Source organism: Trichomycterus rosablanca, chromosome 18, assembly GCF_030014385.1.
Source record: "Trichomycterus rosablanca isolate fTriRos1 chromosome 18, fTriRos1.hap1, whole genome shotgun sequence".
NCBI lineage: Eukaryota > Metazoa > Chordata > Actinopteri > Siluriformes > Trichomycteridae > Trichomycterus > Trichomycterus rosablanca.
The window spans coordinates 13,561,022-13,588,467 of NC_086005.1; the positions used below are offsets into that span (position 1 = coordinate 13,561,022).

Here is a 27,446-nt window from a genome sequence, read left to right on the forward strand (position 1 = left end):
CTTTGTATGCTGTATTGCACAAGCAGCATTTGTTAAACTAAATCTCAATGTGAACTTAAACCTTGTTTTCTTCTCTAACCCATTGTGTTTATTGTACACAGACTGTGAAGTGAACTAAAAGATGACAGCTATACAATCCAAGTCAAGCATGGGGCTGTTTATGACCCAACATGGCTCTACTCGTACTCAAGTCCAGGCTTCAGACCTGGCAGAAGCATCCCTTCACACCTTCTCCATCCTAGCAGATGATATCTTTCTGAAGGCTGGCGTTGAGGTCCGAGACACACAAATGGCTGGAAAATTTCCCTGATGGATGGATAAGACAAGCAGCATGAAATAGTGACTAATCAGAGCGGAAAGATTGGCTGAATAGAGACAAGACTCGAGGCTTCTGGAGGCTTAGTATATGTTGTCACTTCACTGATTATGAGCAGAAGCTGGCTTTAAAAAGCAGTGGTGATAAAGAAGGATAAAGAAGTGATATATCTCAAGAGATGGTAGGGATTCTTAATCAAGGTAACTACAAATTAAAAGATTTAGGACAAAGTCTGATGGAAATTCACCAGCAGTTCTTATTTTACAGGACATTCATTAGACGCTAATTGCAAACCAGTCTGTATGTTAGAGAACTAGACAAATCCAGTACATTTAGAGGATATAAGTCTGAATAGAATGCAAATTTCTGATGAAGACATGGAAGACTTCATTCGTAAAGGGGAGTAAAGTTTCACACTCGATGTACTGTAGATAAACCCGACACGTCTTCCACCCAGTGCCCTGACTTGTTTCACAGCCCTAAAGCCTTCAAGTCCAACACCACTTTAACCTGGAACCTTTAGCTCTCAAGCTTACAAGCTGGATGATAGAGTTCCCTCTAGTAAAAGGTCCAAATTAGGCCACTTCATGCTAGGTTGGAATAGCATTAGGTTACATATGGAATAATAAGAAACATATTCTGGTAACAACTCTGCTATGTTAAAATTAAAGTAAAGATATTGTATAGTCCCAGAGTAGCAAAGAGAGCACCATGCCTGCAAGACAGGCCACTTGATCGAATATAAAACCTATAATGGCAACTAATATGTATTATATTTAATCAAGTGGTCAGTCCTAGGTGAAACATTTGTGCTTGGCCAGAACCCAACACTTACACTCATTCACAATAATATAACCTTCACAAAATATGCAGTATTTCTTCTCTCAGAGCATTCATCATTTGATGCTACAGATATGAGGTGTAAAGCTGAGAGGAGGGTTGGAAATACCTCTCAGGAGGCATTGCATTGTCTCCAAAAACCTCCAAAGTTTGTCTATATGAAAGCTGAATAAACCACATCAGCAGTCAAAATATTCAAAACTACACAACATGCTTCTAACAGCATATCAATAAGTGAGCAGAATTTCTGCATGTAAACAAAAAAACAAACTGACATTATTCTCAACAGTGCATGTCCGAAAGGCATTTAAAAATGATCAGGAATTTGTTTAAAACTTTGTCAGAACATACAAACCCATGGGATTACAATTTCACAATGCATTTTAAAAATGTGCTTTTTAGCCAAGGTTTTTGTTGAAGAGCGCTCCTCTCTCACTAAATTCACAGCTGAACATCTCTTCAAAGAACCGAAATCTTTCATTTCATTATTTTCCATTAACTTTTTTATTTTCCTGGACAGGGTTGAGGTGAGTCCGGTTCCACCAGGACACGTTGGACACAAAAGAGAATCTTTGCCCTGCTGCATATCTTTATTAATTCTCGGTTCCAGCTCATATGATCTTGTCATTTAGTGACAGATACATTATTCAGGTACTGATGGAGCTAAGCAGATTTACCAATATTCCAAGTTTCCTTTATTTGAAGATAATGGCCTCATTGTGGTTTGGTGGAGTCCTAGAAGTCTTCGAAATGGCTCGGTTACCCCTTGCAATAACCCTTTTTTTATTTAGGTTCTTTTGAACTTTCCTTGTATGGTTTGGTATGGTATAATCCACTAGCACTCCAGCGCTGGGATTCTGAACTCCCCAGTTCGAACCTCAGCTCTGTTACTGGTTGGCTGGATGCCCTCTAGCAGGCATAATTGGCAATGCCTGCAGCAGACAAAATTGGCCAATAAAGTCTGCCGGGTGAGTAAAAGACCGAACTGAAAAGTGGAGGGGTCTTCGACGCTGTGTAAGGACCTTGGTTAGTAGCTCGGGGTGCCTGTACAGAAAGTGAAGGAGCAAGGAGGCCAGTGCATGGCTCTTCGCACGCGAATACTGGTCTCACACGCGAATTCACCGAATGTGTTGGCAAATAAGAAAGGAACGTGAGGCAGGCAAAAATACCCTACTCGGACATGACTGGAGTCTCCAGCAGCAAAAGACAAATTCACTACGCTAAATTGAGAGAAAAGGGGAAAAATGCATAAAACAAAATACCAAAAAAAAATTAAAATAAAAAATAAAAAATAAAAAGCAATCGGGTGGGTAATACTTTTTTCCAATTGTAATACAAGCTGAATAACTTTATTCCTCAAATAAATTATACTGTGCAGACTGTGAATCTTAGTTTAATATGTTTAGTTGATGATCTGAAATAATTGAAATACAGAGGAGAGGCAATTATGTGTAGATCCTAAACAAACTATTGTGAGATTGTCATTTATAAACAGCACACTAGTAAAAATAAAGGAACATTTTGTTACATGTACAAGATTTATACATATATACATAAAGTAAATAAAGACTTTATCTGAGGTAAGCAGGACTGGAACTGAGCGGCGAACAGTTTTGTTTTGCTGTTTGGTCTAAAAGTCTGGGAAGCTATGTATCAGTGGTCTTAAAAGTGACAGGCATGGTAATTAGATATAATGATATTGTGACAGATTGTCACAATGTTTTTTGAAGAGTATCTGCAGTATCATTTTCTAATATTTACTAAATCCTTTGTTACTCACAACAGCTGAGTGGAAAATATAAAACATGTTTGTATCAGCAGTTAATTTCTTCCACTATTCCTTCACTGTGTCCAATGTCTTTGTGTTGACACTAAAAATTGTTTTACGTTTTTAATATACTTAAGATGTCACTTATGAGTTCCTGCCTTAGTGGGGTATGTGTGTTGACCTTCACAAATTAGACACAGCCTTAAAAAAAAGTTACACACGTAATTATTGCCCAGTGGATACAGCATCTTTAAAAAGTTTAAAACAACCAGAGATTTAATAAATCTGACCACAATTGCAACAGGCAAAAGTCTATTTTGCCCCCATTCACTGAGAGAAAAATGGATAAAGATTAAAACAGCCTTTTGTGACACAACTAAAACTGTAACTGGAGCAAACACTTATGGGATTGCAGACCTCCACTCCTGATTGAGGAGGGTCACTACATCATAACATCATATGTCCCCTACGACACATGTTCAGTACCGATCGCGTCTTTTCACCCGCATGAGGCGAGTTCATATGGGGATCTGTTTTGCATGCAGTTTCAGCAAGACAAGAATGCAAAAAATACATTCAAATCCACATGAACAGTTTTTGATGACCACTAAATCACGTGTTTGCTATGGTCATAATAGTCTCCTAACCTAAACCCCCCTGAATTTTGAAAATGTACACTTGAATTCTCCAGGTCTTTATTTTAAAAGTCTAAAAGACGCATTAGTGTAAAAGTCGAATTGGTGTATATTAACAAAAATCAATAATGGTAAGATGATAGGACATTCAAATCTTTTCTTTTTGCTGTTGTTATTAAAATACCTGCAAAAACAGGTTACAAATGTATGCTTTCTGGTTTTATTTGCATTATACCTACAGTCCTAAATTTCCAGAATTGGTTTTGTATAATACAGCCTGATGAACTGGAGCCAAGTAGGATATATTTCTAAATCGGGTGTGCCCACACTTCCGTGGCTTGAGATCTACCATTTCAGTCGACACGTCATCACGATCAACTTTTTAAAAAGGTTGGCCTCATTATTTTTCAATAAAGCTTTGTAGATTTTTAAATGCGCTTCAGTTCTTACATAGATGTTCAGCATTATAGGGCAGCGAGTGAAAAATCACACTGACCTTATTCTGATGATTTACACTAAATAGTGTCGGTCAGGTTTACGTAGTCTGGACAGTAGCTGCTGATGCTCAAGCAGCTCACAAGTGTTCATCAGTAAGGGTGGACCGATATTTAGACTTAATTATTTACATGTAGGAAAAGGCTGATTCACACGAGTAGGTTCATCCAAAAAATATGTGGCACATTTTCTTACGTTTCGATATTTTATCTGTCAGCTTCTTCCATGTATGAATGAAACAGCGTCTTTGCAGTGTTCTTGCCCGAATCGAACCGTTTTTGGTTTCTTTGTGCTTGGTTGCGCACCCATCTTCACAAACAGTGGAGGTTACAAAAGGAAAAAGTGCCAAAATGGCGCAAACTGGCTACTGATGAATGAAAACTTTCTAGATCAGCGGTGCTTTAGGCGGGCTGAGGCGTAGCTATGGTAACAAACCGCAAATTCAAGAAACAGTGACCTGTTTGAATGAGACGCGATCTACCAGCATACACTGTGCGATCGACTGGTAGATCGCGATCGACCTATTGAGCACCCCTGTCCTAAATAGTGTCTTGACTTGCCCCAGTGATCCAAGAACAAACTCTGGATCGAATGTCTTTCCAATGTCAGTGTACTGTTTTATATATTCTGATATTTTCCTATAATCATTTATATCAGTTATATTTATAATTATATTAAATACCATTAATAAATAAACAAATAAAGGTTTTTGTAACACTAATACACTCATAATTAAAATCACTTCAAACAAATGTGGATTCAAACTTACAGAAACGCTACGCTGTTAATCAGAGCAGCCAAGTCCCAGAGCTCAGAAGTGCTCTCCTTACTCCTTAATAAAAATTTCACTCAGGCCATAAGGGTCCATAGAAGGTCCAAGTGCATGTTGACAAGGCTGACCTCAGTATGCAGATGGAGCTGTTAATCTCTCCCTCCAGCCCAGCCCTGCTGCCACACATCAGCAATTAGAGGAACTACTTTTTTCTTTTTCTTTTTTTTTTATTTGGCTGTCAGTTTACTCTGGGACATTATCATGTCACTAGTGGCCACTTCCGTCTTCCCTTTCCTGTGTTTAATGACCAGCATCGTTATTCTATTTTTAAAACCATCTCCGCTTGGATAAATGATTAAGAAATTAAACAAGACCGAGGGAAAACATCAGGCCAAACCAGCTGATCCCGGAACTCCCCCGGCATCAAAAGTTTGATTCCCCTGTGGCGCCGAAATAACTCCTGGCCCAGAACAGCAAACATCTGCAGCTGCCTTGGGCTGAGATTTCTCACTATTCCCACCTCTCAAACAGCCGGCAACACCCGTAGTAATGTGCCACGGGACGATTTCCAGAACACAAGGTGAACTGGAATAAAACAGCCCCACGTGTGTAACTGCAGGCCACACTGTAAACATTTGGCCGTGTTGTTGGCTGGATGACATAGTCAATAATGACAATGGTCTTGGGTTTCCCTACTGTGGCATGTCTAGGTCATTACAGTAGCCATAAAATAAACATTTACAAACTTTTGGTATTGGACTTACTACTACAGATATTAAAAAAAAAAAAAATCATCTTACTGGTTTGGTTTATGACTATATGATCAAAAAAATTCGATTTGGAAATTTGGAGAGCTGGCAGCATGGACTTTTCAGCAATTTGGGATACAGTAGCTCTTCTGTCGGACAGAGGACAGAACCAGACAGGCTAGCCTTTGCTCGATGCGTTAATGAGGATCTGCATACACATCATACATCCATACATATCATACATTTTCAGCTATGATGATGTAAGACAGGCAAGTTTAATTCACTACTTGTTGTTCTTTTGTGATTTAGTTTACACAGAAAATAACAGTTTTTAAACAGAAAAAAACCCAAAACATTCAGCTTTGTGGATTGAGGCTTTTTTTTTTCAGGACAGCAAGGCTACGATATTTTAAATAACCAACTGTGTTGTGCAGAAAACCATCTCAATACACGCAACACCTTGAGCCTTTAGAGTAGATGAGCTAAAGCTACAGAAGACCACATCAAGTGTTAATCCTGTCAGCCAACAAAAGAAAATCTAAGGCTACAACAGCGGACACCAGTCAAAAAGTGTTCTGATGAATCTTGATTATCATAATTTCCAGCCATTACCATAAATCCATCTACCCAACCTGCACTGTGTCATCAGTTCAGGCTGCTGGTAGTATGATGTTGAGTAATGTTTTCATCCTAAAACCATCTGAGTTTTAGTCTGGTTTAAATGCCAGAGCATGTCTGAGTATCGCTGGTGATCATGTGCTTCTTTTTCTAGCCACAAATGACTCTCTTATAATGACAACTCACAGCATAATAATGCATCATGACAAAAATCTCAAGTCATGTCAAATTGGTTCTATAAACATGGCAATGAGTTCAGTGTACTGTAATTGCCTCCACAGTCACCACATTTGAATCCATTAAAGCAGTTTTGGAAATTGGCAGAATGAATGTACATCCTCAAAATGAGGGATATATACACCGATCAGCCATAACATTAAAACCAGCTCCTTGTTTCTACACTCACTGTTATCAGCTCCACTTACCATATAAAAGCACTTTGTAGTTCTACAAAATACTGACTGTAGTCCATCTGTTTCTCAACATACTTCTTTAGCCTGCTTTCACCCTGTTCTTCAATGGTCTGGGGTTATAATAATACCTATAATAACACCCAAATAATACCTACTCTGTAGTGTCCCTGGGAGAGTCCTGACCATTGAAGAACAGGGTGAAAGGGGGTTAACAAAGCATGCAGAGAAACAGATGGACTACAGTCAGTAATTGTAGAACTACAAAGTGCTTCTATATGGTAAGTGGAGCTGATAAAATGGACAGTGAGTGTAGAAACAAGGAGGTGTTTTAATGTTATGGCTGATCGGTGTATATATTTTATTTCAGACAGTAACCCAACATATTTCATGTTTTATCTGGTCAACTTCATTTACTTTGTTAATATGCATTGATTCCTGCTTTTCAGGCCTGCAACACATTCCAAAGAAAATTGGGAGGGTAAATCATTTCCCACTTTGTGATATTTTTTATGCATTTTACCCCCCTTTTTCTCCCAATTTAGTGAAACTAATCTGATGCTGGAGACCCCAACGGCGTCCAAGGAGGGTGTATATTTGCCTGACACTCCCTCCCATGTGTGCACAGTCCACCAATCCCTTCTTATTTTCTCATACTTCGGTGGATTTGCATGTGAGGCATACAGAGAGCCACACCCCAATCTCAAAGCCCTGGGCAACCAAGGTCCTTACACAGCGTTGATAACCCGTTAGTTCGGTGTTTCCAACCCAGCAGACTGGAAGCCAATTTTGTCTGCTGCATCAGAGGGCCCAGTTGATCGGTGCCTCAATTGAGCTAGAGGGCACCCAGTCGATCGGAAGCAGAGTCGAGATTCGAACCCAGGAGAATCTCGGCGTTGGTGTACTAGTGGATTATTCCACTGCACCACTTTGATGCCCCTCCCACTTTGTGATGTGGTACCAAAAATACCAAGCACTGAAATGTTTCAGGTGTTATTTTATCCCATTCCTTTTTTAATGTACCTTTTTTTTTTTTTTATCCCATCCAAGTAATTTTATTTGAATTTCAAAGGTATTTCTATAAAATCCATTATGAAATTCATCTTACTTTATTTATGTCTGATCAAAATGCTTTAAAAAATGGTAGTGAAATATCTCGGGTACATACTGTCTGCAATGAAATAAGTCTATACATTTATCTTCAGTATGATTTAAATGCTTTAAAATTTGTATATGCAATTTCATGTATGTATAACTTCAACAGCACAATGTATGTCAGTTCACTGAGCCAGGCCTTAAATCTGCCTAAAATAATCCTAAAACATAATTATTAAAAGTTGCTTGGCAAGATTCTCTCAGTGCAAACCCTCAAGGAGGCTCCGAAATCCGGAGGATTATCTGGGATTATATTTACTGAAACCACAAGGACAAATGATGTTTTGAGAAAAGAAGCTCAAAAAAGACAAGGTATTGCTCTCTAGTGTTCACTAAATCACATGGTACATGTTCTGCTCCAAGAAAATAAAGAAACCTCACTTACAAAAGCGAAAGGAAGTGACATGCATGAGAAGTTTAACTGCACTTAAGCTCTGACTAACAAGCGAGTCAGGGTGGTTAAATTACTCAAACACTGAGTCACAGAGACCGCCGCGGCAGCCGTGCCTGACCTTCACCTCCTTAACTAGCTACACGTATAGGAATTTCATATTGAGCTAGAGGGCCTGTGGTTCTAAAAGAACCGTCCTCATGCTCAGATTTCTCCTCGTCCTCGGGGATTACTTACCCGTCATTGGAGCAGGTGAGGAACTCTTCTTTGATCTTGGGGTGCCAGCAGCCGCTGTTCAGCATGGCCGTGTGGCCCTGTGAAGAAACAGAAGACCAAAAGGTCATGTTAAACCTAAATTTAAACCACGACAGGTAAGCCTATATTATGAGTAATCAAACAAGACACAAAGTCAATAAAGTTACACTAATTAAGAAGGTGAGTAAGCCAGCAGATGTGGAAACCCCTGTAAAAGTGTTGGGAAAGCATGAAGGTGAGAGAAGTCCATGTGCTTGCAAAGCTATTATTAAGCAACATGTAGCAACAAGACAGTAAAACATAAAATGCTCTAATGTATTGAACAATTCAACACCTTATTTTGTTTACTGTAGTCCACAGGTTGTTTTAGAAGGTCTTCATTATTATTAATATGATTATTATTATGATTATTATTAATATTGCTATTAAATAAACCTGAAAAATAAAGAAATGAAACCTAAAATTATAATATAATTAAAAAAAAAAAAAAAAAAAAAAAAAAAAAAAGTATATTATAAAAAACTACATGGAACCAATACCAGTGTACATTTTTTGGGGGGTCGCCACAGTGGATTATGTTGCGCATACCTGATTTGGCACAGTTTTACCATTGGATGCTCTTTCGGATGCAACCCTTCTTATTTTATCCAACCTGGGGACAAGTGCACCTCCGAATAGCTGATCAGCCACTCAAGACACAGCCAATCGTGTCTGTGTAGATGTCCAACTGGCTGATAACCTTGCTGAGATTCCAACCCTGGATCTTAGCAGTAGTGGGCTTGCATGTTTTAACAACAATACTAAGCTCAATAATTATTCATCTTATGTTCTTCTGCCATTACATTACAGTCATCTTGGTGCCAATGAGATTTCAGTATTGAGGTCTCAATTTAATACCAGCCAAAATCTTCTGAATACATTAAAATAAATCAGCAGACACATATCTAGAGAAACAAAAACCTATAAACTTATTCCTATTAAACCTATAAACCATATTCATTAATTTGTCGTCACTAACTGCTGTATTCAGGTCAGGGTCTGGACTTGCAGTCGATCAAATACATAGAACTCTGGACCATTTGGCAGATTTATAGTTAGATGCGAGCACAAAAAAATGTACACTGTCCACAGTCAAGCATGCTTTACTACATCATTGGCTTAAAGTCTGCAATGCACTTCAGTCAATCCTTTAAAGGTAGATTTTAAAGCAGGAGGCTTGTCTTGGCCTTCAAATTGTCACTCTGCTGTAGAAAGCGACAACTTAGGTGTCCAGTAGCTTCTAGTACAGACAATAAATGACAAATATCTGGACAAAATTAGCTTAAGTTATTGTATTGTCAAAAATACTTTTTAATGGGTGCTGTCAAACTCGCTTTATTTGACTGGGCACAGCAAAGTCACTAGCTGTAGTCAGTTTAATCACCAGCAATGAATTACAAGGACAAGCCACAAAGTTAAATCTTATTACAGTATATACATTTCTACAATAATGTTTGACACTGTATTTATCCCCTTTATTCTAAATAATCTCCTTAAACAAGGCAAAAAATAGCTGTATCAGTGTAGCTGAAATCCAGGCCTACAAATGTTTCAAGCTGTGTTATCACATATCATGATTTAGCAGAACTGTAATTGTCTCTAATAATACCCTTAAATTAACCATAGAAATAACATCATCAAACAGGAAAAGCTCCAGGTGAAGCTTCTGAGTTTTGGAATCACAGACTGGAAGCCTCGTGCAGTCATTGCCCTACACTTACATCCCCACAAGTTCACCACCAATTGACCAGTTTAGCAGAAAGAAATCAGATCAAGCAAATGCACGGCGGTTCTCCATACTGTTCCGAACACTGCACGCTAATCACATCACTAATGGTATAACAAAGCTAATTTGTCCCATATGGAATGATAATAGCATGATAAACAATGGCCGTCAAAGTACCAGTGTTTAATCGGATAAGAGGAAGTGTTCTTGCTATGCACGTTTGATCCACTCTATCAACAGTGCAGGATAGCAATTTGGCAGTGGACTAAATAAAAGAAGGCAGATGCTGGGATATCTATACACACACTCAGAAAAAACCCACACCGAGCACCTCACAAGTAAGAATAACTACATTACAAACAGAAGCAGGAGAAATGTCATTCAAGATTGTGGAAAATCACTGGCAAGTATGCAAAGGCACTCATTGGGTCCTAGTATTCATGTGGATGTTGAATGCTAGAGAGATTTACATGTATTATTTAGCTAAACACTACAGCAGAACAGGTACACCCCTTCATGACAATGGTATTCCCCAATAGCAGTGGCTAAATTACAAACAGAAGCAGAAAGAAATGTCCCTCTAGATTTCAGGAAATCCCTTTTTGTTAGTGTGTAAGAGCCTGGGTGACCTTGCATTGTCCAGCGCTCTGCTTCACTCGACAGACATCTGCCTGGAAATTGGAGGTCAACGAAGCAGCACGACAATCTCACAGGTAGGCAAAAGGCAAGACCTTTCACCCAGCTGTGGGTGAGTTATCAACCCTTCCACTCACTGATACAGGAATTTAACCGCACTTCATTAAGACTTTAACAAACACACTCCCCAGATGCGGCAAACAAACAGCTGGATGCACCTATAAACTGGCCGGGTCAATGCCCGCACTTAAGACCCTCGTTTGAACCGCTCAGGCTCGTTTGAAGAAACACTGCTGTAAAAGTACGTAGGTACTTTGTGCCAGCTTCAAACTGTTTGTGTGTTCTTTATTTAGTTTCAAAGTATCAACATAGCATTCCGTCCTGGAAATCAAGCAGCAACCAGGCTGATGAGTCAAATCAGCTTACAAAAAAAAAACACATTAGTGTTTCAGTGTCATTTATTATTTTATAATTAAATGAAAATCTTGATTAGTCAAGACAAGTTTTCTGTCCATACAAGGCTAAAAATACCAAACCGGCCCAGTTTATTTTTGCAACTCTGAAACAAACCAGAACCGTGTTTAGATGAAATATCATCTGACCACAATTCAGCTTGTTATATTCAGCTGAGCAACAGAACACACAAGGTTGTGGGTTATTGCGAATAACATCGCGGTGTGATTTGGCGAGTCTTGCCATGTTATTTGCGATAACACACAATCTTGCGTGTTCTACTGGTTTTATAGAACATTTTTGAGAAATTAAAGAACCCAGCTCAAAGAAGCCCTAAATTTTATACTAAACATGCTTTAATACTGACAGTATTTCCCGCCAAAAGGTAGTGCTGCAAGAACTGTTAAAGTATCAACTTAAGCTTAGCCTTTCCAACTATTGCGAAATTAATTTGTAACAGCCTTGTTTGCCGAGTTGTATTCTGTTCCTCTCTAGCCAATTTCAGCATGTTCAGTCTTTCTGCCGTCACTGTAGTCCACCTGTTTTTTTTTGTGTTTTTTTTATAGTAATGGCAGATTCAAAATTTGATGTGCATCTGCAGTCACACTCTTTTACTATTTTAGTCTAGCCAAACACGCTGCGGGTAAAATTTAATCCTAAAGTCATCCAATTTAATAAAATTTTCATTTTCTATAAGCATGAATACAAGACGATGACAGTTTGTGAAAAAGCCCTGCTGTTACCACAAATACGAGGGTTCTTCAAAAAGTTTCCACACTTTTTTTAACTCTATTTATTAAAAATTTCAAAAACAAACTACATTCCTCTTCTACACAATCACCTTCCGATGCATTTTTCCCAGCATCGTAGCAACTTATTAATGTCATCAGCAAAAAATGTTTTTGGTTAAGTGTGTAGCCACTGGTGCACCGCTGCTTTCACATCATCATCACATTAAAATCTTCTTCCTCTTAAAGCTTCTTCGAGTGGTCCAAAAAGGTGGAAATCAGATGCCGCTTAATCTGGACTGTAAGCTCTCTCTCAGTCTCTCAGACACGACCAATTACTACTCCTCCCACCCTCACCATTTTCAACAAAAAGATCCTCGTATTACCACAGTTAGAATTCTGCTCAACCAATCGGATTTTAAGGTCGGAACTAACTATTGTATAAAATTGAAGAAGAGAGGGTTATAAATATATAATCCCAAGAACATCATAACCGCAAATATGCAGGTGGAAGCATCATGATATGAAAACAATTGGCTGTTAATGTTCAAGATAATGGTGCTAGTATTACTGTTGGCATATAAAATCATCAAATCAACTCTACACACCTAATGAAATCTGCATACTTATCACATAAACTACACATTTTGACTAAATGCACTAGTTTGATTCTCAGCTGTGTTATAGGCTGGCTGGGAATCTACACAGACATGATTGGCTATGACTAAGGAAAGGGGATTGACCAGATCCCTACCAGGGATCGGCGCCCTGTCCAGGGTGTTTCTGCCTTGAGCCCAGTGTTTCCATAGGAACCAGTCCTGCTGTGACTCTGACCAGGATAAAGCGGTTGATAAAATTTAAATTAAGCACCCAGGTGGCGCAGCGGGATATTCCGCTAGCACACCAGCGGAACACCCCGGTTCAAATCTCGGCTCTGCTACCAGTCGACTGAGTGCCATCTGGCGGGGACAATTCTGCCTGCAGCAGACACAAATTGGCCACCATGTCTGTTGGGTGGGGAAATGACCGGACCAAGTGCACAACGCTGTGCAAGGACCCTGTGCAAGGACCCTGGTTAGCAGACCGAGGCAAAAAACCCAGGAGAAAATGGAAGAAAATTCATAAATAAATAGAAAAATAAGAACAGTACCTTGGTATTTGCCATGTCCACGATATACTGGTCGCCTTTGACGCACTCTAGAACCTGGAAGCCGTCCCGATCTAAGACTTTGGCTTGCGCATTTGCAGCCACTACAAGGATTACATCACCAGTGACGCTGTACTGTACAGATTTTATTTGGTGACTGAAAAGCAAGAAAACAGAATGTCATCAGAATGCGTCTTTAAAAAGATTAACAGCAAAGCTGTACATATACAAAAATGTCGGCTAACGTAAGGTACAGATGTGCTGCAAGAATATCGTGACTAGTTCGTTTGGAAGAGCAAAGGGCAGCGCTATCTGTGTATAGGAAACTATGAGACATTTCATCTCCTGAAGTCCACGAGAAAAGACATCTGCCAGTTGTGCAAGCCTTCCGACCTCACAGCTTATTGCATAACTGTTAATTGTGAAAAGATGCCTGTACAACATGCCAGTAAAATAGAACTTCATTATTTATGGTAGATATAACGACGTCAAACACAACAACAGCTGAACAAGTTTGTCTTTGGTTTGTGTAGACGTTCTGTGATTCCATTAGGAAAGAAACTTTTCTTCCTCCCTAGTGGAAATCACACACACACACACACACACACACACACACACACACACACACACACACACACACACACAAAGAAAACAAGAAAATAATAACAAGGATAGCCTTGAAAACAGAGTTCTCCATGTCCCACTGTAAACCCTGTAGCACATTGTCAAATACAAACAATGGATGGATCTGAGAAGAGAAAGAAAAGATGACAGTCTTTATTCCCCGCAGACTCAATTACGGAGATCATAAATTCCACCGATTCTGGATTGAGTCAACATAAAAATGTTCAGCGGAGCTGATCTGGAGGCTGAAACACATTAGACTTTTTCAATACGACATGCAATGGAATTAGCTCCGGGCATATGTTAAAAGCATGGCTGCAGTGAACAGGAGTGGTACAGAGCGTGGTTCACGTCCTTTATAAGTCTTCACATGGGCAATATTTTTTTTGGCTGTGACATCAGGGGATTATTAAAGGAAAGGAAAGGAAAGGAAAGGAGGAAAAGCACGGTGAGCTGATGTGCTGCTTAATGTGCCATGCCGCTCCGCTCTTTATACACAGGAAGGCCTGCTCCAGCTTGGCCAATTGGCTTTCACTATTTCGAAACCCCCAATTTTCAAAAGAATATCGCATTAACACGCAAATTCTGCTTTGGCATGGCACTGCATCTGGGTGCAGTTAGTTCAGACCAAGCTGATCCTTTTCAACAAAGAGGCCCCATTCCTGGTGCATGAGAACTAAAATGCAACATTGAATGACACACAGTGAGTCATTAAAAAAAAAAAAGAGAGAGAGAGATTTAGGGAAATGCTTACTCTCACCATTCACAAGGTTGAAGAGATCTAAAGGCATTCAGCGCAGCGTCCATCCCAGCAAAGTCCCAGAACTTTACATCGTAGTCATAGCCTCCTGTGACCAATCGCGCTCCAGAAGGGTCAAGACCGAGTGCAGAAACCTGTGAATGAACGCAAAGTCACGAATTGACATGGGCCAATATGGCAGAATTATCACACTGTTCAAGGCTTTTTCATTCAATATATACAAAGAATTGAAGTATTAAGGACAAAATGGCTCAGCCTTCAACAATAAGTTATAGTTTCCACTTAAACTTATTCAAATAATTCGAACGTGACCATGTGACATATCTGTAAAAATATCTCTATACAACTAGAATAACAAAAAGGGCAATTCCACCCCCACCCCCAAACATATTTCAGATCTGTTTCGTTTGTTTATTTATTTAATTGGATTTTAACGTCATGTTTTACACCCTTCGGTTAAATCCACAACAGAAACGGTAGTTACTCGTTACACAAGATTGATCAGTTCACAAGGTTATATTGAACACAGTCATGGACAATCAATTGTCAATCAATCTCCAATTCACCTCACTTGCATGTCTTTAACTGTGGGAGAAAACCAGAGCACCTGGAGTAAACCCACGCAGACATGGGGAGAACATGCAAACACCACACAGAAAGGACCCAGACCACCTCACCTGGGGATCGAACCCAGGACCTTTCTTATCTCTACCGATACAATCGTCCACTGCTGACCGAGGAGCTTCCCTCCGACACGTGTGCAGTACAGAATGCCTTTTTTTCACCTGCACAAGGTGAGTTCATATGCGGATCAGCCTTGTGCACGGAGAGCCACACCCTGATCAGCATTATTCCCCAACCCTGCGCAGAGCACCAGGAGTAAACCCACGCAGACATGGGGAGAACATGCAAACTCCACACAGAAAGGATCCGGGGATCAAACCCAGGACCCTCTTGCTGTGAGGCAACAGTGCTACTCACTTAGCCACCGTTCCGCCCTTCAGATCTGTAACAATACCAACAGTATACAGGAATCTACAAGTAATAGACCACATAGGGGTCAAGTGTAAATGCCCAGCAGAATCTAAATTCTGGGTAAACCGACAATGAGTTGAGACCTAGTAAAATCCCTTTTATTCAAAGTGACTTACAAATGTCACTTAGTACGATCCAAGCAATTGAGGGTCAAGAGCCTTTCTCAGGTGGTGGGGCTTGAACCAGCAACCTACTGACAACTAGTCCAGTAGCTTAACCAGTACACTATGACTGCCCTAGAATATTTATTGCCCTACAACAGACTTTATTAGTTTAGCGAGTTTGTGTATGTTTGTTTATACTGAGAGTTAAAAGTATTATGGCATTAGGCATTATGTTGTATTAGGCAACTAATTTATTACTCAAAACAGCCACCAATGAAACAGTAAAACCACCAGTAGTATTTTGTAAAGTTCAACGTATGCAAAAAAGTAGGGAAAAGGTCAAGCAATACACCTGTAGAACAAACTTTCATTGCAAATTAAGACAGTTTTATGATGGGGGGTAATGTTCCAAATGGGACTCGCTAAACAGCCTAATGTTTTCCACTTTTATGGGAAACAAACTACGTCTCTCTGACTCAAAGAACTCAGAAGAATCAATGCTATAAAAACAATGGAGTCGGGCTAAACAGAGTTAATTAGAACACACATGCACCTTCTAAGATATTTGGCAAGACTTTGGCAAGGCTTCATTCAGTATTTCTCTAGACGTTCTGCGTCTCAGACCCTCCGGTAGGTCCGATCAAGGAGCTTTTACAGTTTTGCTAAAGGGAGCTATTAGGCAAGCAAACAGAGTGCTCGGAACTGAATCGTATTACATAGTGCATGTTTATTACCTTAGCAGACTCTTCAAACTTTTCCAGACATAGACAGAAGAGAAAAAACTTATGGTGTAAAGAAAAAAAAAATACTATACTCACTGTCTTGGTACCATGCTGGAGCGTGATCTCATGAGTGTCTGGAATCTTCTTTACTGGGTCCTGTAGTAAAGATGAAAGGCAAGTCAAATCCAAACAGTAGGATGTGAAATGTTTTACACAGTTTACAGTTTCATAAAGAGCTATTTTACATTAGCAGGGTGCTGTTGTGGCCCGTTTCATAACAAATGGGCCGCCTTTGAGTCGGCAAAATCAATTCGATTTTTGCTGATCTGGAACCGAGACAATCATTTAAATCGTCTTAACTGGTAGACAGTCTCCAACATGATGTTCGTCTACCATTTAACAATTGTACTGCACAGGTTTTGTGAAGATCAGCCCAGGTGACAATTTAGCTGCCATGGCAACATCACGACCAAGTCAAGTGACTTTCATTGAAATAAGACATCGGCAGTGGCCTTCAACAATTTTGAACATCCTCGTTAGCTGACATGACACTGCAACTGGGAGTCACTTGTAGCCCTGCAGGTGGAGGTAGAATCTACAGATGTTTGCTCCTAATACACAAACAACAGATTTATAATAATAGTTTTCCTCTTTTTCTCCCCTAACCTAGTCGTATCCAATTACCCTGATTGCGTTATGCTTTATCTCTACCGATACAATCGTCCACTGCTGACCGAGGAGCTTCACAACATGCCCCCTCCGACACATGCATCTTTTCCGACTGCATCTTGTCACCTGCATGAGGCGAGTTCATATGCGGATCAGCCTTGTGCACGGAGAGCCACACCCTGATCAGCGTTATTCCCCAACCCTGCGCAGAGCACCCAGAGTAAACCCACGCAGACATGGGGAGAACATGCAAACTCCACACAGAAAGGATCCGGGGATCAAACCCAGGACCCTCTTGCTGTGAAGCAACAGTGCTACCCAGCGTTATTCCTCAACCTTGCGCAGGCATCATCAATCTGCCAGCAGAGGTCGTAATTGTTGACAGTCCGGCTCATCCCACCCTGTGAACAACAGCCAATCGTTGTTCATGTGACCATCCAGATTTCAGGGCTGAGATTCGAAACGATGTATTCAAGATCCCAGCTCTTGTGTGCTAGCGTATTTTACTGCTGCGCTACCTGAGCGGCCTTATAAATTTTTTTTTTTTTTTTTTTTTTTTTTTTTTTTTTTTTTTTTTTTTTTTTTTTAAATATAGTTTGCAATTTTGGGTAAATGCACTCTTGTAGCAGATACTGGTGCTACATATGCTAAAACATTCTCAGTCAAACGTTCTTGAATGTCATGACAAAATTTGTGGCACTGCCTCCAAATTAATATACAGTGGGGCCAAAAAGTATTTAGTCAGCCACTGATTGTGCAAGTTCTCCTACTTAGAAAGATGAGAGAGGTCTGTAATTTTCATCATAGGTACACTTCAACTATGAGAGACAAAAGGAGGAAAAAAAATCCAGGAAATCACATTGTAGGATTTTTAAAGAATTTATTTGTAAATTATGGTGGAAAATAAGTATTTGGTCACCCACAAACAAGCAAGATTTCTGGCTCTCACAGACCTGTAACTTCTTTAAGAAGCTCTTCTGTCCTCCACTCGTTACCTGTATTAATGGCACCTGTTTGACCTTGTTATCTGTATAAAAGACACCTGTCCACAGCCTCAAACAGTCAGACTCCAAACTCAACCATGGCCAAGACCAAAGAGCTGTCGAAGGACACCAGGAGGAAAATTGTAGACCTGCACCAGGCTGGGAAGAGTGAATCTACAATAGGCAAGCAGGTTGGTGTGAATAAATCAACTGTGGGAGCAACTGTAAGAAAATGGAAGACATACAAGACCATTGATAATCTCCCTCGATCTGGGGCCCCACGCAAGATCTCATCCCGTGGGGTCAAAATGATCATGAGAACGGTGAGCAAAAATCCCAGAACTACACGGAGGGACCTGATGAATGACCTGCAGAGAGCTGGGACCAAAGTAACAAAGGCTACCATCAGTAACACACTACGCCGAGAGGGACTCAAATCCTGCAGTGCCAGGCGTGTCCCCCTGCTTAAGCCAGTACATGTCCAGGCCCGTCTGAAGTTTGCCAGAGAGCATATGGATGATCCAGAAGAGGATTGGGAGAATATCATGTGGTCAGATGAAACCAAAATGGAACTTTTTGGTAAAAACTCAAGAACACCATACCTACTGTGAAGCTTTGGGGCTGTTTTTCTGCAAAGGGGACAGGACGACTGATCCGTGTTGAGGGAAGAATGAACGGGGCCATGTATCGTGAGATTTTAAGCCAAAACCTCCTTCCATCAGTGAGAGCATTGAAGATGGAACGTGGCTGGGTCTTCCAGCATGACAATGATCCCAAACACACCGCTCGGGCAACGAAGGAGTGGCTCCGTAAAAAGCATTTCAAGTTCCTGGAGTGGCCTAGCCAGTCTCCAGACCTCAACCCCATAGAAAATTTGTGGAGGGAGTTGAAAGTTTGTGTTGCCCAGCGACAGCCCCGAAACATCCCTGCTCTAGAGGAGATCTGCATGGAGGAATGGGCCAAAATACCAGCTACAGTGTGTGCAAACCTGGCGAAGACTTACACCATTTTGTGTCTCCAATTGCATGTTTTTGGATGGTGGGAGGAAACTGGAGCTCCCAGAGGAAACCCACGCAGACATGGAGAGAACATGCAAACTCCACACAGAAAGGACCCGAACCGCCCCATCTGGGGATCAAACCCAGGACCTTCTTGCTGTAAGGCAACAGTGCTACCCACTGAGCCCCCATGCCACCCAGAAATTGAGGGTTGAGGGTCCTGCTTAGGGGACCAACAGTGGCAACTTGGCAATGGTGGGGCTTCAACCTGAAACCTTATGATTACTAGTCCAGTACCTTAACCACTGAGCTAGCATAAAGTGTATGATTACAAAACTACATCAATAAGAAAGGTATTATTTAAAATTATTTACAAATAATCATTCCTTATTATTCACAAAGCCATTGTTGAAAAGTCCATCAGATGTACTCTCAATTTTCAAATCCCTGCCCCTAATACCAATTAAGTATTGCTTAAGTGCCATTGACTGCATCTAAAATGTTGCTGACCATTACCTTCCTATTTTGGCCACAATCTTATAAAGCCCGTTTTCACTATGGCAGTGTGCCATACCACAAAGCATAAGCCATCCGAAACTGGTTTAACTGGACAAAGTTTAGTGGACTTAGTGCACTTCATGGATGTTTATCTGCACCCAACAGCACCTCCGGTATTTCATCAGCACTACTAGTTATTAGTGTTCCTAATAAAATGGTAAATTAAATAATATTCTTGATGAAAATGTAATTATCAGAAGGGTATCATGCATGCATTTATTTTTCACTAACTGCACCTGGTCTAATTTCAGCCCGGAAATAAGTCCATGGTGGTGGGTCTAACTCCAGCCTCCAGGTATCATGTGGACAAAGTGCGATCGTGGGAAACACAGGTGTCTGCACACTGTCAGCCATGGTGTTAATCCAATGGAGACATTCAGACGGGCTTGATGCAGAACAGATGAGTGTAAGAGAGAATGAGAGTAAGAGGGGGGTAATATAAACTAAAGTATTAATGGCTGAACACAGCAATGCACTTAGACCTCTATTTTTATCTAGAGCACTGCTTTTCTGTTCAGAGCATTGTGTATCACTAATAATGGTATATATTCTATTGTCAATGCTGCAATTGTAATCATCACTGCTGCCTTTATTAATCATCCAGACAATACTTATTACCTTTAAAAAAAAAGCTCAAAGTGGAATCATTAACAAATGATGACACGGTGTTGCCCCCTAGAGGATTAATATAGTTGTTGCAGAAATTAACCCACACAAAAGCAGGACCAGTCACATCACTGTGGTATAACAAGTTGTTGCATTTTTAGGAACAGGTAATCATGTCAGCTCTAGAACCCTCTTTGTTTGTTGGCTTGGTTAACACATATTTGTGTCATTTTATGGCATGATCAGTATTACGTTTGAGTCTGCTTATTGAATCGTGTCTATATATTTGGTCCATTTCATATTTTATTTTGTATTTTCATGGCCATGAGGTAGGTTAAAACTGTTCTTGTGTTGTCATATGTACTTGTTGTCTTTCCTATGTGTATTTGGGACATTCTATCAGGACGTGCTTAATCGGAAAAGGTCTCTAGAACAATCTAAAGTCAAAGAGATGGGTTAGCTGGGTTGTTTTAGGTCACTTCTTTTTTTGCATTTTCCCCAATTATCCTCCCAATCTAGTCGTATCTAATTGCCTGATTGCATTATGCTTCCTGTCAACTGATGTTGACCTTCACACTGGTTGAGGAGAGCCGAGACTAACACACGCCCCCTCCGACACGTGTGCAGTAGCCGACTGCATCTTTTCTCCTGCACGAGGCGAGTTCATATGCAGATCAGCTTTGTGTACTGAGAGTCACACCCTGATTAAAGCATTGTTCCTCGACTCTGTTCAGGTGCCATTAACCAGCCAGCAGAGGTCGTAATTGCATCAGTTATGAGGTCCCGTCCGGCAGCCCCTTGAACAACAGGCAATTAGAATAGAAGAATGCCTTTATTTGTCATTTGTACATATACAGATGTACAGTACAACAAAATTCTTTCTTCGCATATCCCAGGTCATTTGGAAGCTGGGGTCAGAGCATAGGGTCAGCCATTGGACGGCGCCCCTAGAGCAGAGAGGGTTAAGGGCCTTGCTCAAGGGCCCAACAGTGGCAATGTGGTAGAGCTAAGATTCAAACTCTCAACCTTTCGATTGATAGCCCAAAACCCTACCCACTAGGCTACCTGTCGTTCGTGTAGGTGCCTAGCCTGCCGGATGGCAGAGCTGAGTTTCGAACCAACGTGAGCTAGTTTAGGAGAGCTACTTTGTCCTGGTGTGCTAGCATGTTTTCACCTCTGCACCACCTAAACACCCTTTTAGGTCACTTCTATGTACCATGTATCCAAATACTACATTATTTAGGAGAGCTAGTTTGTCCTGTGCTGGTCTATCAATCAATCGAGTACACTGGACTGTTTCAAATTCATTATTAAAAATCTGTAAAAGTGGCAAATAAAAAAATGGAAAGCAATACTTACATCATCTTCCTCCATAGTGTCATCCCCATCATCATCATCATCATCATCATCATCATCATCATCCTCATCCTCATCATGGTCAGCTTTGCTGCCACTGAAACCTGGTGGAAGCGGAGGTCCTATCAGCTCATCGTCATCATCAGCAGCAGAAGCCCGGGCAGTGAGTGAGGAAGGAACAGGAGGGCCAATGGGTTCTGAGTCACTGCTGTCATCACTGTCACTGTCACTCTCCTGCTGTCTGTACATACAAAGCAGACTTGTTAGCAACCTTGTCTTCATAGCTCTGCTTCACACACCAAACATGCTTCACACACCAAACATGTCTTTGTTTTCTTTGTTTAATGATTATATTTAAGGTAATCGGTAGGCTGTGTAAACTTCATTAAACTATTCCTATAAAATTACATTAAGTTATGAGCCAGAGTCAGTAGCAAAACAGGAACCCCAAGAATTGGCTTAGACATCCAAAAAAAATGTTAAGCATGAGAGGTCACCTGGAGGAGGATGCGGATGATCTTTCTCTTTGGCTAGAGCCAGATGTTTTGGAGGAACTAACACCGGGAACGGTGCTTAAACCCCTCTGAGTCTCTTGCTGCTGACGATCCTCTGGTGAGACACATCATAGCTGTCGTTAATAGCAGGCCAGACTTGAACCCTTCTCAAACCAACTTCTTTAAGGATAATCACATACATATGCTTTAAAAAGCTGTACTGACCATGTGTGATCAAGATGAAGATTAGATTTGATGGGGCGTGTTGGCTAGTTCAGAGCAGGCTTCCAACAAAAAAAGCATTAAGATGTAAGCGTACGCTCTAGGGGCTAGATGTACTAAAAAAGGTGTGATATGCTTTCATAGAGCCAGGCAAAATAAATATTTTAACCAGAATAGTAGGAGGTTCTTGGTTGTGTAGCCTAGTGGTTAGAGTACTGGGGTAGTAAGAAGAAGGTTGCTGGTTCAAACCCACCACTGCCAGGTTGCCACTGTTGGGCCTTTGAGCAAGGCCCTTAACTACTTAGACTGTATAATTTAAGTCGCTTTGGATAAAAAATGTAAAAGTGCTTATTTATTAGGATTTTAACATCATGTTTTACACACTTTGGTCATGGACAATTTTGTGTCTCCAGTTTACCTCTTTAGACTGTGAGAGGAAACCCCTGCAGACATGGGGAGAACATGTAAACTCCACACAGACAGGACCTGGACTGATCCACCTCGGAAAACACCCACGGGACCTTCTTACTGTGACGCAACAATGCTACCCACCGAGCCACCGTGTCGCCTTGGTTGTCTATTAAACATCAGGATAGATAGTAAACATGCTATAAAATTGATGGTTTAATGTGAGATTACATCTGGGGAAAGTCTTTGCAAACGGGAATAAATTGTGATGAAAAAGAGCAGAACTGCTGTACATCTAAAGACTTTACAGTCACTCCGATTTATTCTGGATTTCCCCCCTATATCTCTCAACCTAGTCATTTCCAGCTGTGAATCTGCAGCTGCTTGCATGACCATTTGTGTATGTGTGGACACTTGGCCAGGCTCTGCTGTAAAGCCTCTCCTATTAAATGCTGGAAAGGTTTTATCAATAACTCAAGCAAAACTAAATCTCTAATGTATGTAGTGTTCAAATTCATGACTGTAGCTGCCAAATTCTTTATTCCGGATTCGGCTTAATTTAAATCTGTTGACAGCATTGTTATTTACTTTATTCTACCATACAGAGATATTATCTAATGCTACAACAATTGACTGGCCAAGCATTTATTGTCTAAGGCATTTAATATGTTCTCCACCCTCATGAGAAACATGATAAGACCAACCTAAAACCAGCTGACTCCTTTCAATGGCCGTTCTCCGAGTCTGCTCAAATATAGCCTCCAAGTCAAATGTCCGAGCCTTTTTACCTATAATAACAAATATATTATTAATAATAATAATAATACAATCACTCCTTGTATCTTTTTTCTAGGGGAAAAATAACATTTTAAAATTAGTTAGAACTACAATACTTACCAAAACCGGAGAATCCCATGATTGCAGAGATATCCTCTTCATCGCCTTTATTTTCTATTAATAAAAACAGGATAAATTACAAACTCTGTCTGAACAGAGTCCCAAAAACGCATTATTTTATATACTGTGTTAGGTCCAAACTGGGGTATTTTACCCAGTAGGGGAAACTAGGCCTTCCAAAATATCCAAAATCTAAATCACCCTAAATCTAAAATCTAAATTTCAAATTGTTTATTCAGACAGTATGAACCCAACATATTTTATATTTTGTCTGGTCAACTTCATTTGTTAATATACATCCACTGCTACACTTCAGGCCTGCAGCACATTCAAAAACAGGGACAGGGACGATTTAGAGCCAGTAATGAGATTATATAATTTGGTACAAAAACAATACGCACAAAAGGCTGAGTCTCTGAGGAGCAAAGATGTGCAGAGAATCTCCAGTTTGTCAACAAATGCATAAGAAAATTACTGAAATGTTTAAAAACAATAGCTGATATAACCACATGGGTGAGGGATTACTTTGGCAAATCTTTGTCAAGCACTACAATACAGGGTTACATGCACAAATGCTACTTAAAACTTTACTGTGCAAAAAAAAGCCTTATGTTAATCATGTCCAGAAGAGACGTTGAGTTCTCTGGGCTCTGGGACGTGCACTGTGGTCGGACGAATAAGATCACATTACAATTGCATGGCTGTGGAAGAAGAGTGTATAGGTACTGGACTGGTCTGCCAGAGAGAATGTGTGAAGGGTTTATAAACAATAATCACAACAATAACAACCCCATAATGCACACCTTAAAACGTGTTTGCAGGACAAATATGACAAAATAACACCTTAAAAACACTTCATCACTTGGCATCCACACTTTCAAAATGTCTTTTAAGTGTTTTAAGAAGGAATGACAACATTGCAAAGTAGTAAACGCTGTATTGTCCCAACTTTTTTTGGATTGTGTTGCAGGTCTGAAAAGCAGGAATAGATGTGTATTAAATAAAATGCAGTTGACCAGCGAGAAAAGTTTTCTTTGTTGCCTTTTCCATACTGTCCTAACTTGTTCCGATTTGGGGTTGTAGTTACTGTTGAATAAAACTTTTAATGGTGAAATGTAACTACTTTTTTGCACATATAACAGGTTGTATTTAGCACTGATTAACACTGTTAATCATTGTTAATTAGCACTGATTGTCCTCAATAACAGAATAATGACTGTATACTGCATCAATATAATAAAACATTAAATGAACTAAGAACTTTATACATCTTTGCAGCTTGGTTTAAGACCTGTTTCCTTACTTATTTGAGTGCAATAAACAGATACTAATCTGAATATCCATTTACATGGGTTCATTAAGCCAACTACTGGAAAGGAATTCAGGTATCACATTTAGATTTCTCATGAGCCTGAAACCTATATTAGTGTTCATGTAAACGCGTCCAGTGACAATGACAAGTGTGTATAAACCTTCAACTTGTTGTTAAAAATAAATAAATAAATAGGAGGCTATTAAAATATAAATGTTTCAGACATGTTTCTCTCTGTCAACCTGAACCACTGAACCACTATGGGGAATCGATTCGAATCTAGCTTTTGAATCGAGCCAATTCCATACACATGTAACCAAAGAATCGATTCTTTCGATCGACTCCCAATCATAAGAACACTACGAAGTTAATTTACACGGTGCAGAAATATACTTAAAATTTACACAAATGTTATTTTAATTCAAAATAGATAAAGAGAAATAAACTGCCAATTTCCGGAGAATAACATAGTCAAAGTTAGCTATTTAATTATGTTAGCTGTCTTGTTGACAAAATGAGCTAACAGCGAGCTTGGTAACAAACTATGTACATTTTTTTTTATCCAAATAATGTCGTTATTGTGCAACTTATATAAGCAAAACAGCAGCTCATATACAAACTCTTCACTACATAAATAAACAAACATATAAATAACAACATACCATCATCATTTCTCTGCGCCGCCATTTTTCTCAAATAGCAACAGTGAAAATCCCGCAGTCACATTAGTGCTGAGCAGAGCCGTAGATAGAGAGAGTTGCGACACTCCTTGATCTCGCCGCTACGCGGTCACGTGGTTCATGTAACCCTCCAATAGTTCCAAACAAACCCGGCGCTGTCATGTTCTCATATGGGACAGGCAGCAGTGAGTGAAATATTAAACAGTAAATAATAAACATTTGTACAATTTCTGGGTATTTTCAACTGCGTTTACATTTACTGCATCTGCTTTAATATCAATTTGGTATATGAAGTGGAAGATTGATGTTTATAATGACTTAATAGGTCGTTCTTGTTAACACACAGTACATTATATAAGCATACATTACATAATGCGATATCATTAAGTAGTAGAGACAATATACAGTACAGAGATTAGACAGTTTTTTATGTTTTGTTTTTTACATAAACTAATCTCCCTTCACTTTCCTGAGGATTCATAATAATAATCATTTTGGTTAAACACTAAGCCATGTGGCTGGATTCATAAGGTTTACCTGCACTGAATGAACAGATTCATAAACACACTACCGTACCAATACCTTTAACATTATAGTGCAGGTACATGAAATAGCATTAATTCATGTCTTATTTCATGAGTAAGTAATAATTTATTCCTACATGTAATACATGAATTAATTCATAATTAATATGCACTAGTTCATTTTGTCTAATGTAAGTGGTGGACAAGGTACACAAACCATGTAGTTGAGTTGAAGTAGAGATATCCAAGGTAACATATTACTCCAGTAAAAGTAGTAGTAAAAGTAAAAATACTCTTTACCTCCACTAAAGTACTAAACTAAATTTACCTTCAAATGTACTTAAGAATGAAAGTAAAAGTATAATGATTTATTATGGCTCTGATGTTTTATTATCATTTCTGTAACAAGACTCTTGATTAATCAACTTTTAATTAATCAATTTTAGGTGAAAAGACTCGTGTCAATAATTTAGCTTAGCTGACTAAGCTAAATTCAGTTATACCTATTAATTAAGATAAACATGTAACATTTAGTGCTGAGCAAATGCTAAATAATAACAGTATTACGTATATTAATGACATCTAATTCATTATTTTTTTTAAAACAAAGCAACAAACAGCTAAAAATGCTTGATAAGTAGTGGAAATGAATGGGGCTCTATGGGATGTTTGGAACTATACAGAGCTCCACAACCCGGAAGCTGCACAGAAAATATGTCCCGCCCCCTTTCCAACGGTTCCCTATGGGAGTGTCGCCACTCTGTTCTCTCTACCGCTCTGGTGCTGAGGGTCAAAATAAAAGTCTATTGGCTGTATTTTAAATCACTGTTGGCTCCCTACATAACGCACTACAGAAGGTAAGAAATAATAGATTAGATAATCTGAGTAGTTCACTAAATATGAATAGTATATTTATTTGGATTCAACCGTAACATGGATCTTGTACTTAGTTTTAAATACAACTTGACCCCCGCCCCCCAACATTACATGCACCAATAAAATAGATGTGTACAATAGAAAAAAGAAAAAAAAACATTCTACAAAATTACATTTCACATATTTGATAACAAACCAATCTTTCTCTACTGATTTATCTTCCTACAGCTGAAGGCAAAAGTTTACATACATTTCTAAGGTACATGTACACTATTTTAAGTATTTGGACACATGACCATGAGCTTGTTGGTTATCACATTACAAAAACAACACGGTATTGAAATAGAGTGACTTCTGTGTGATCTTAGCTGTGGGCTACAAAAACAGCCACTGGCTTCTCACTAGACTGTAAAGCATGTCTGTGGGAATTTGTGGTCATTCAAGGACAAGGATTTATATAGCTGGACATTAATGTTGGTCAAGAA

The 27,446-nt window shown here is 39.6% G+C and overlaps 1 protein-coding gene across 1 annotated transcript in view; it reads right to left on the reverse strand.

Annotated features, from left to right (window-relative positions):
- Positions 1-25,852, reverse strand: part of LOC134332493 (WD repeat-containing protein 70) — an 86,284-nt gene extending 60,432 nt beyond the window's left edge. Inside the window, exons 1-9 of the mRNA XM_063014157.1 lie at positions 25,544-25,852; positions 23,570-23,623; positions 23,377-23,460; positions 22,046-22,157; positions 21,552-21,789; positions 16,475-16,534; positions 14,518-14,651; positions 13,137-13,290; positions 8,387-8,463 (exon numbers count right to left, since the gene is read on the reverse strand). Of these exons, the coding sequence (XP_062870227.1) occupies positions 8,387-8,463; positions 13,137-13,290; positions 14,518-14,651; positions 16,475-16,534; positions 21,552-21,789; positions 22,046-22,157; positions 23,377-23,460; positions 23,570-23,623; positions 25,544-25,568 (938 nt within the window). The 5' untranslated portion in view covers positions 25,569-25,852. The remainder of the gene's footprint in view (positions 1-8,386; positions 8,464-13,136; positions 13,291-14,517; positions 14,652-16,474; positions 16,535-21,551; positions 21,790-22,045; positions 22,158-23,376; positions 23,461-23,569; positions 23,624-25,543) is intronic.
- Positions 25,853-27,446: the final 1,594 nt, after the last annotated feature.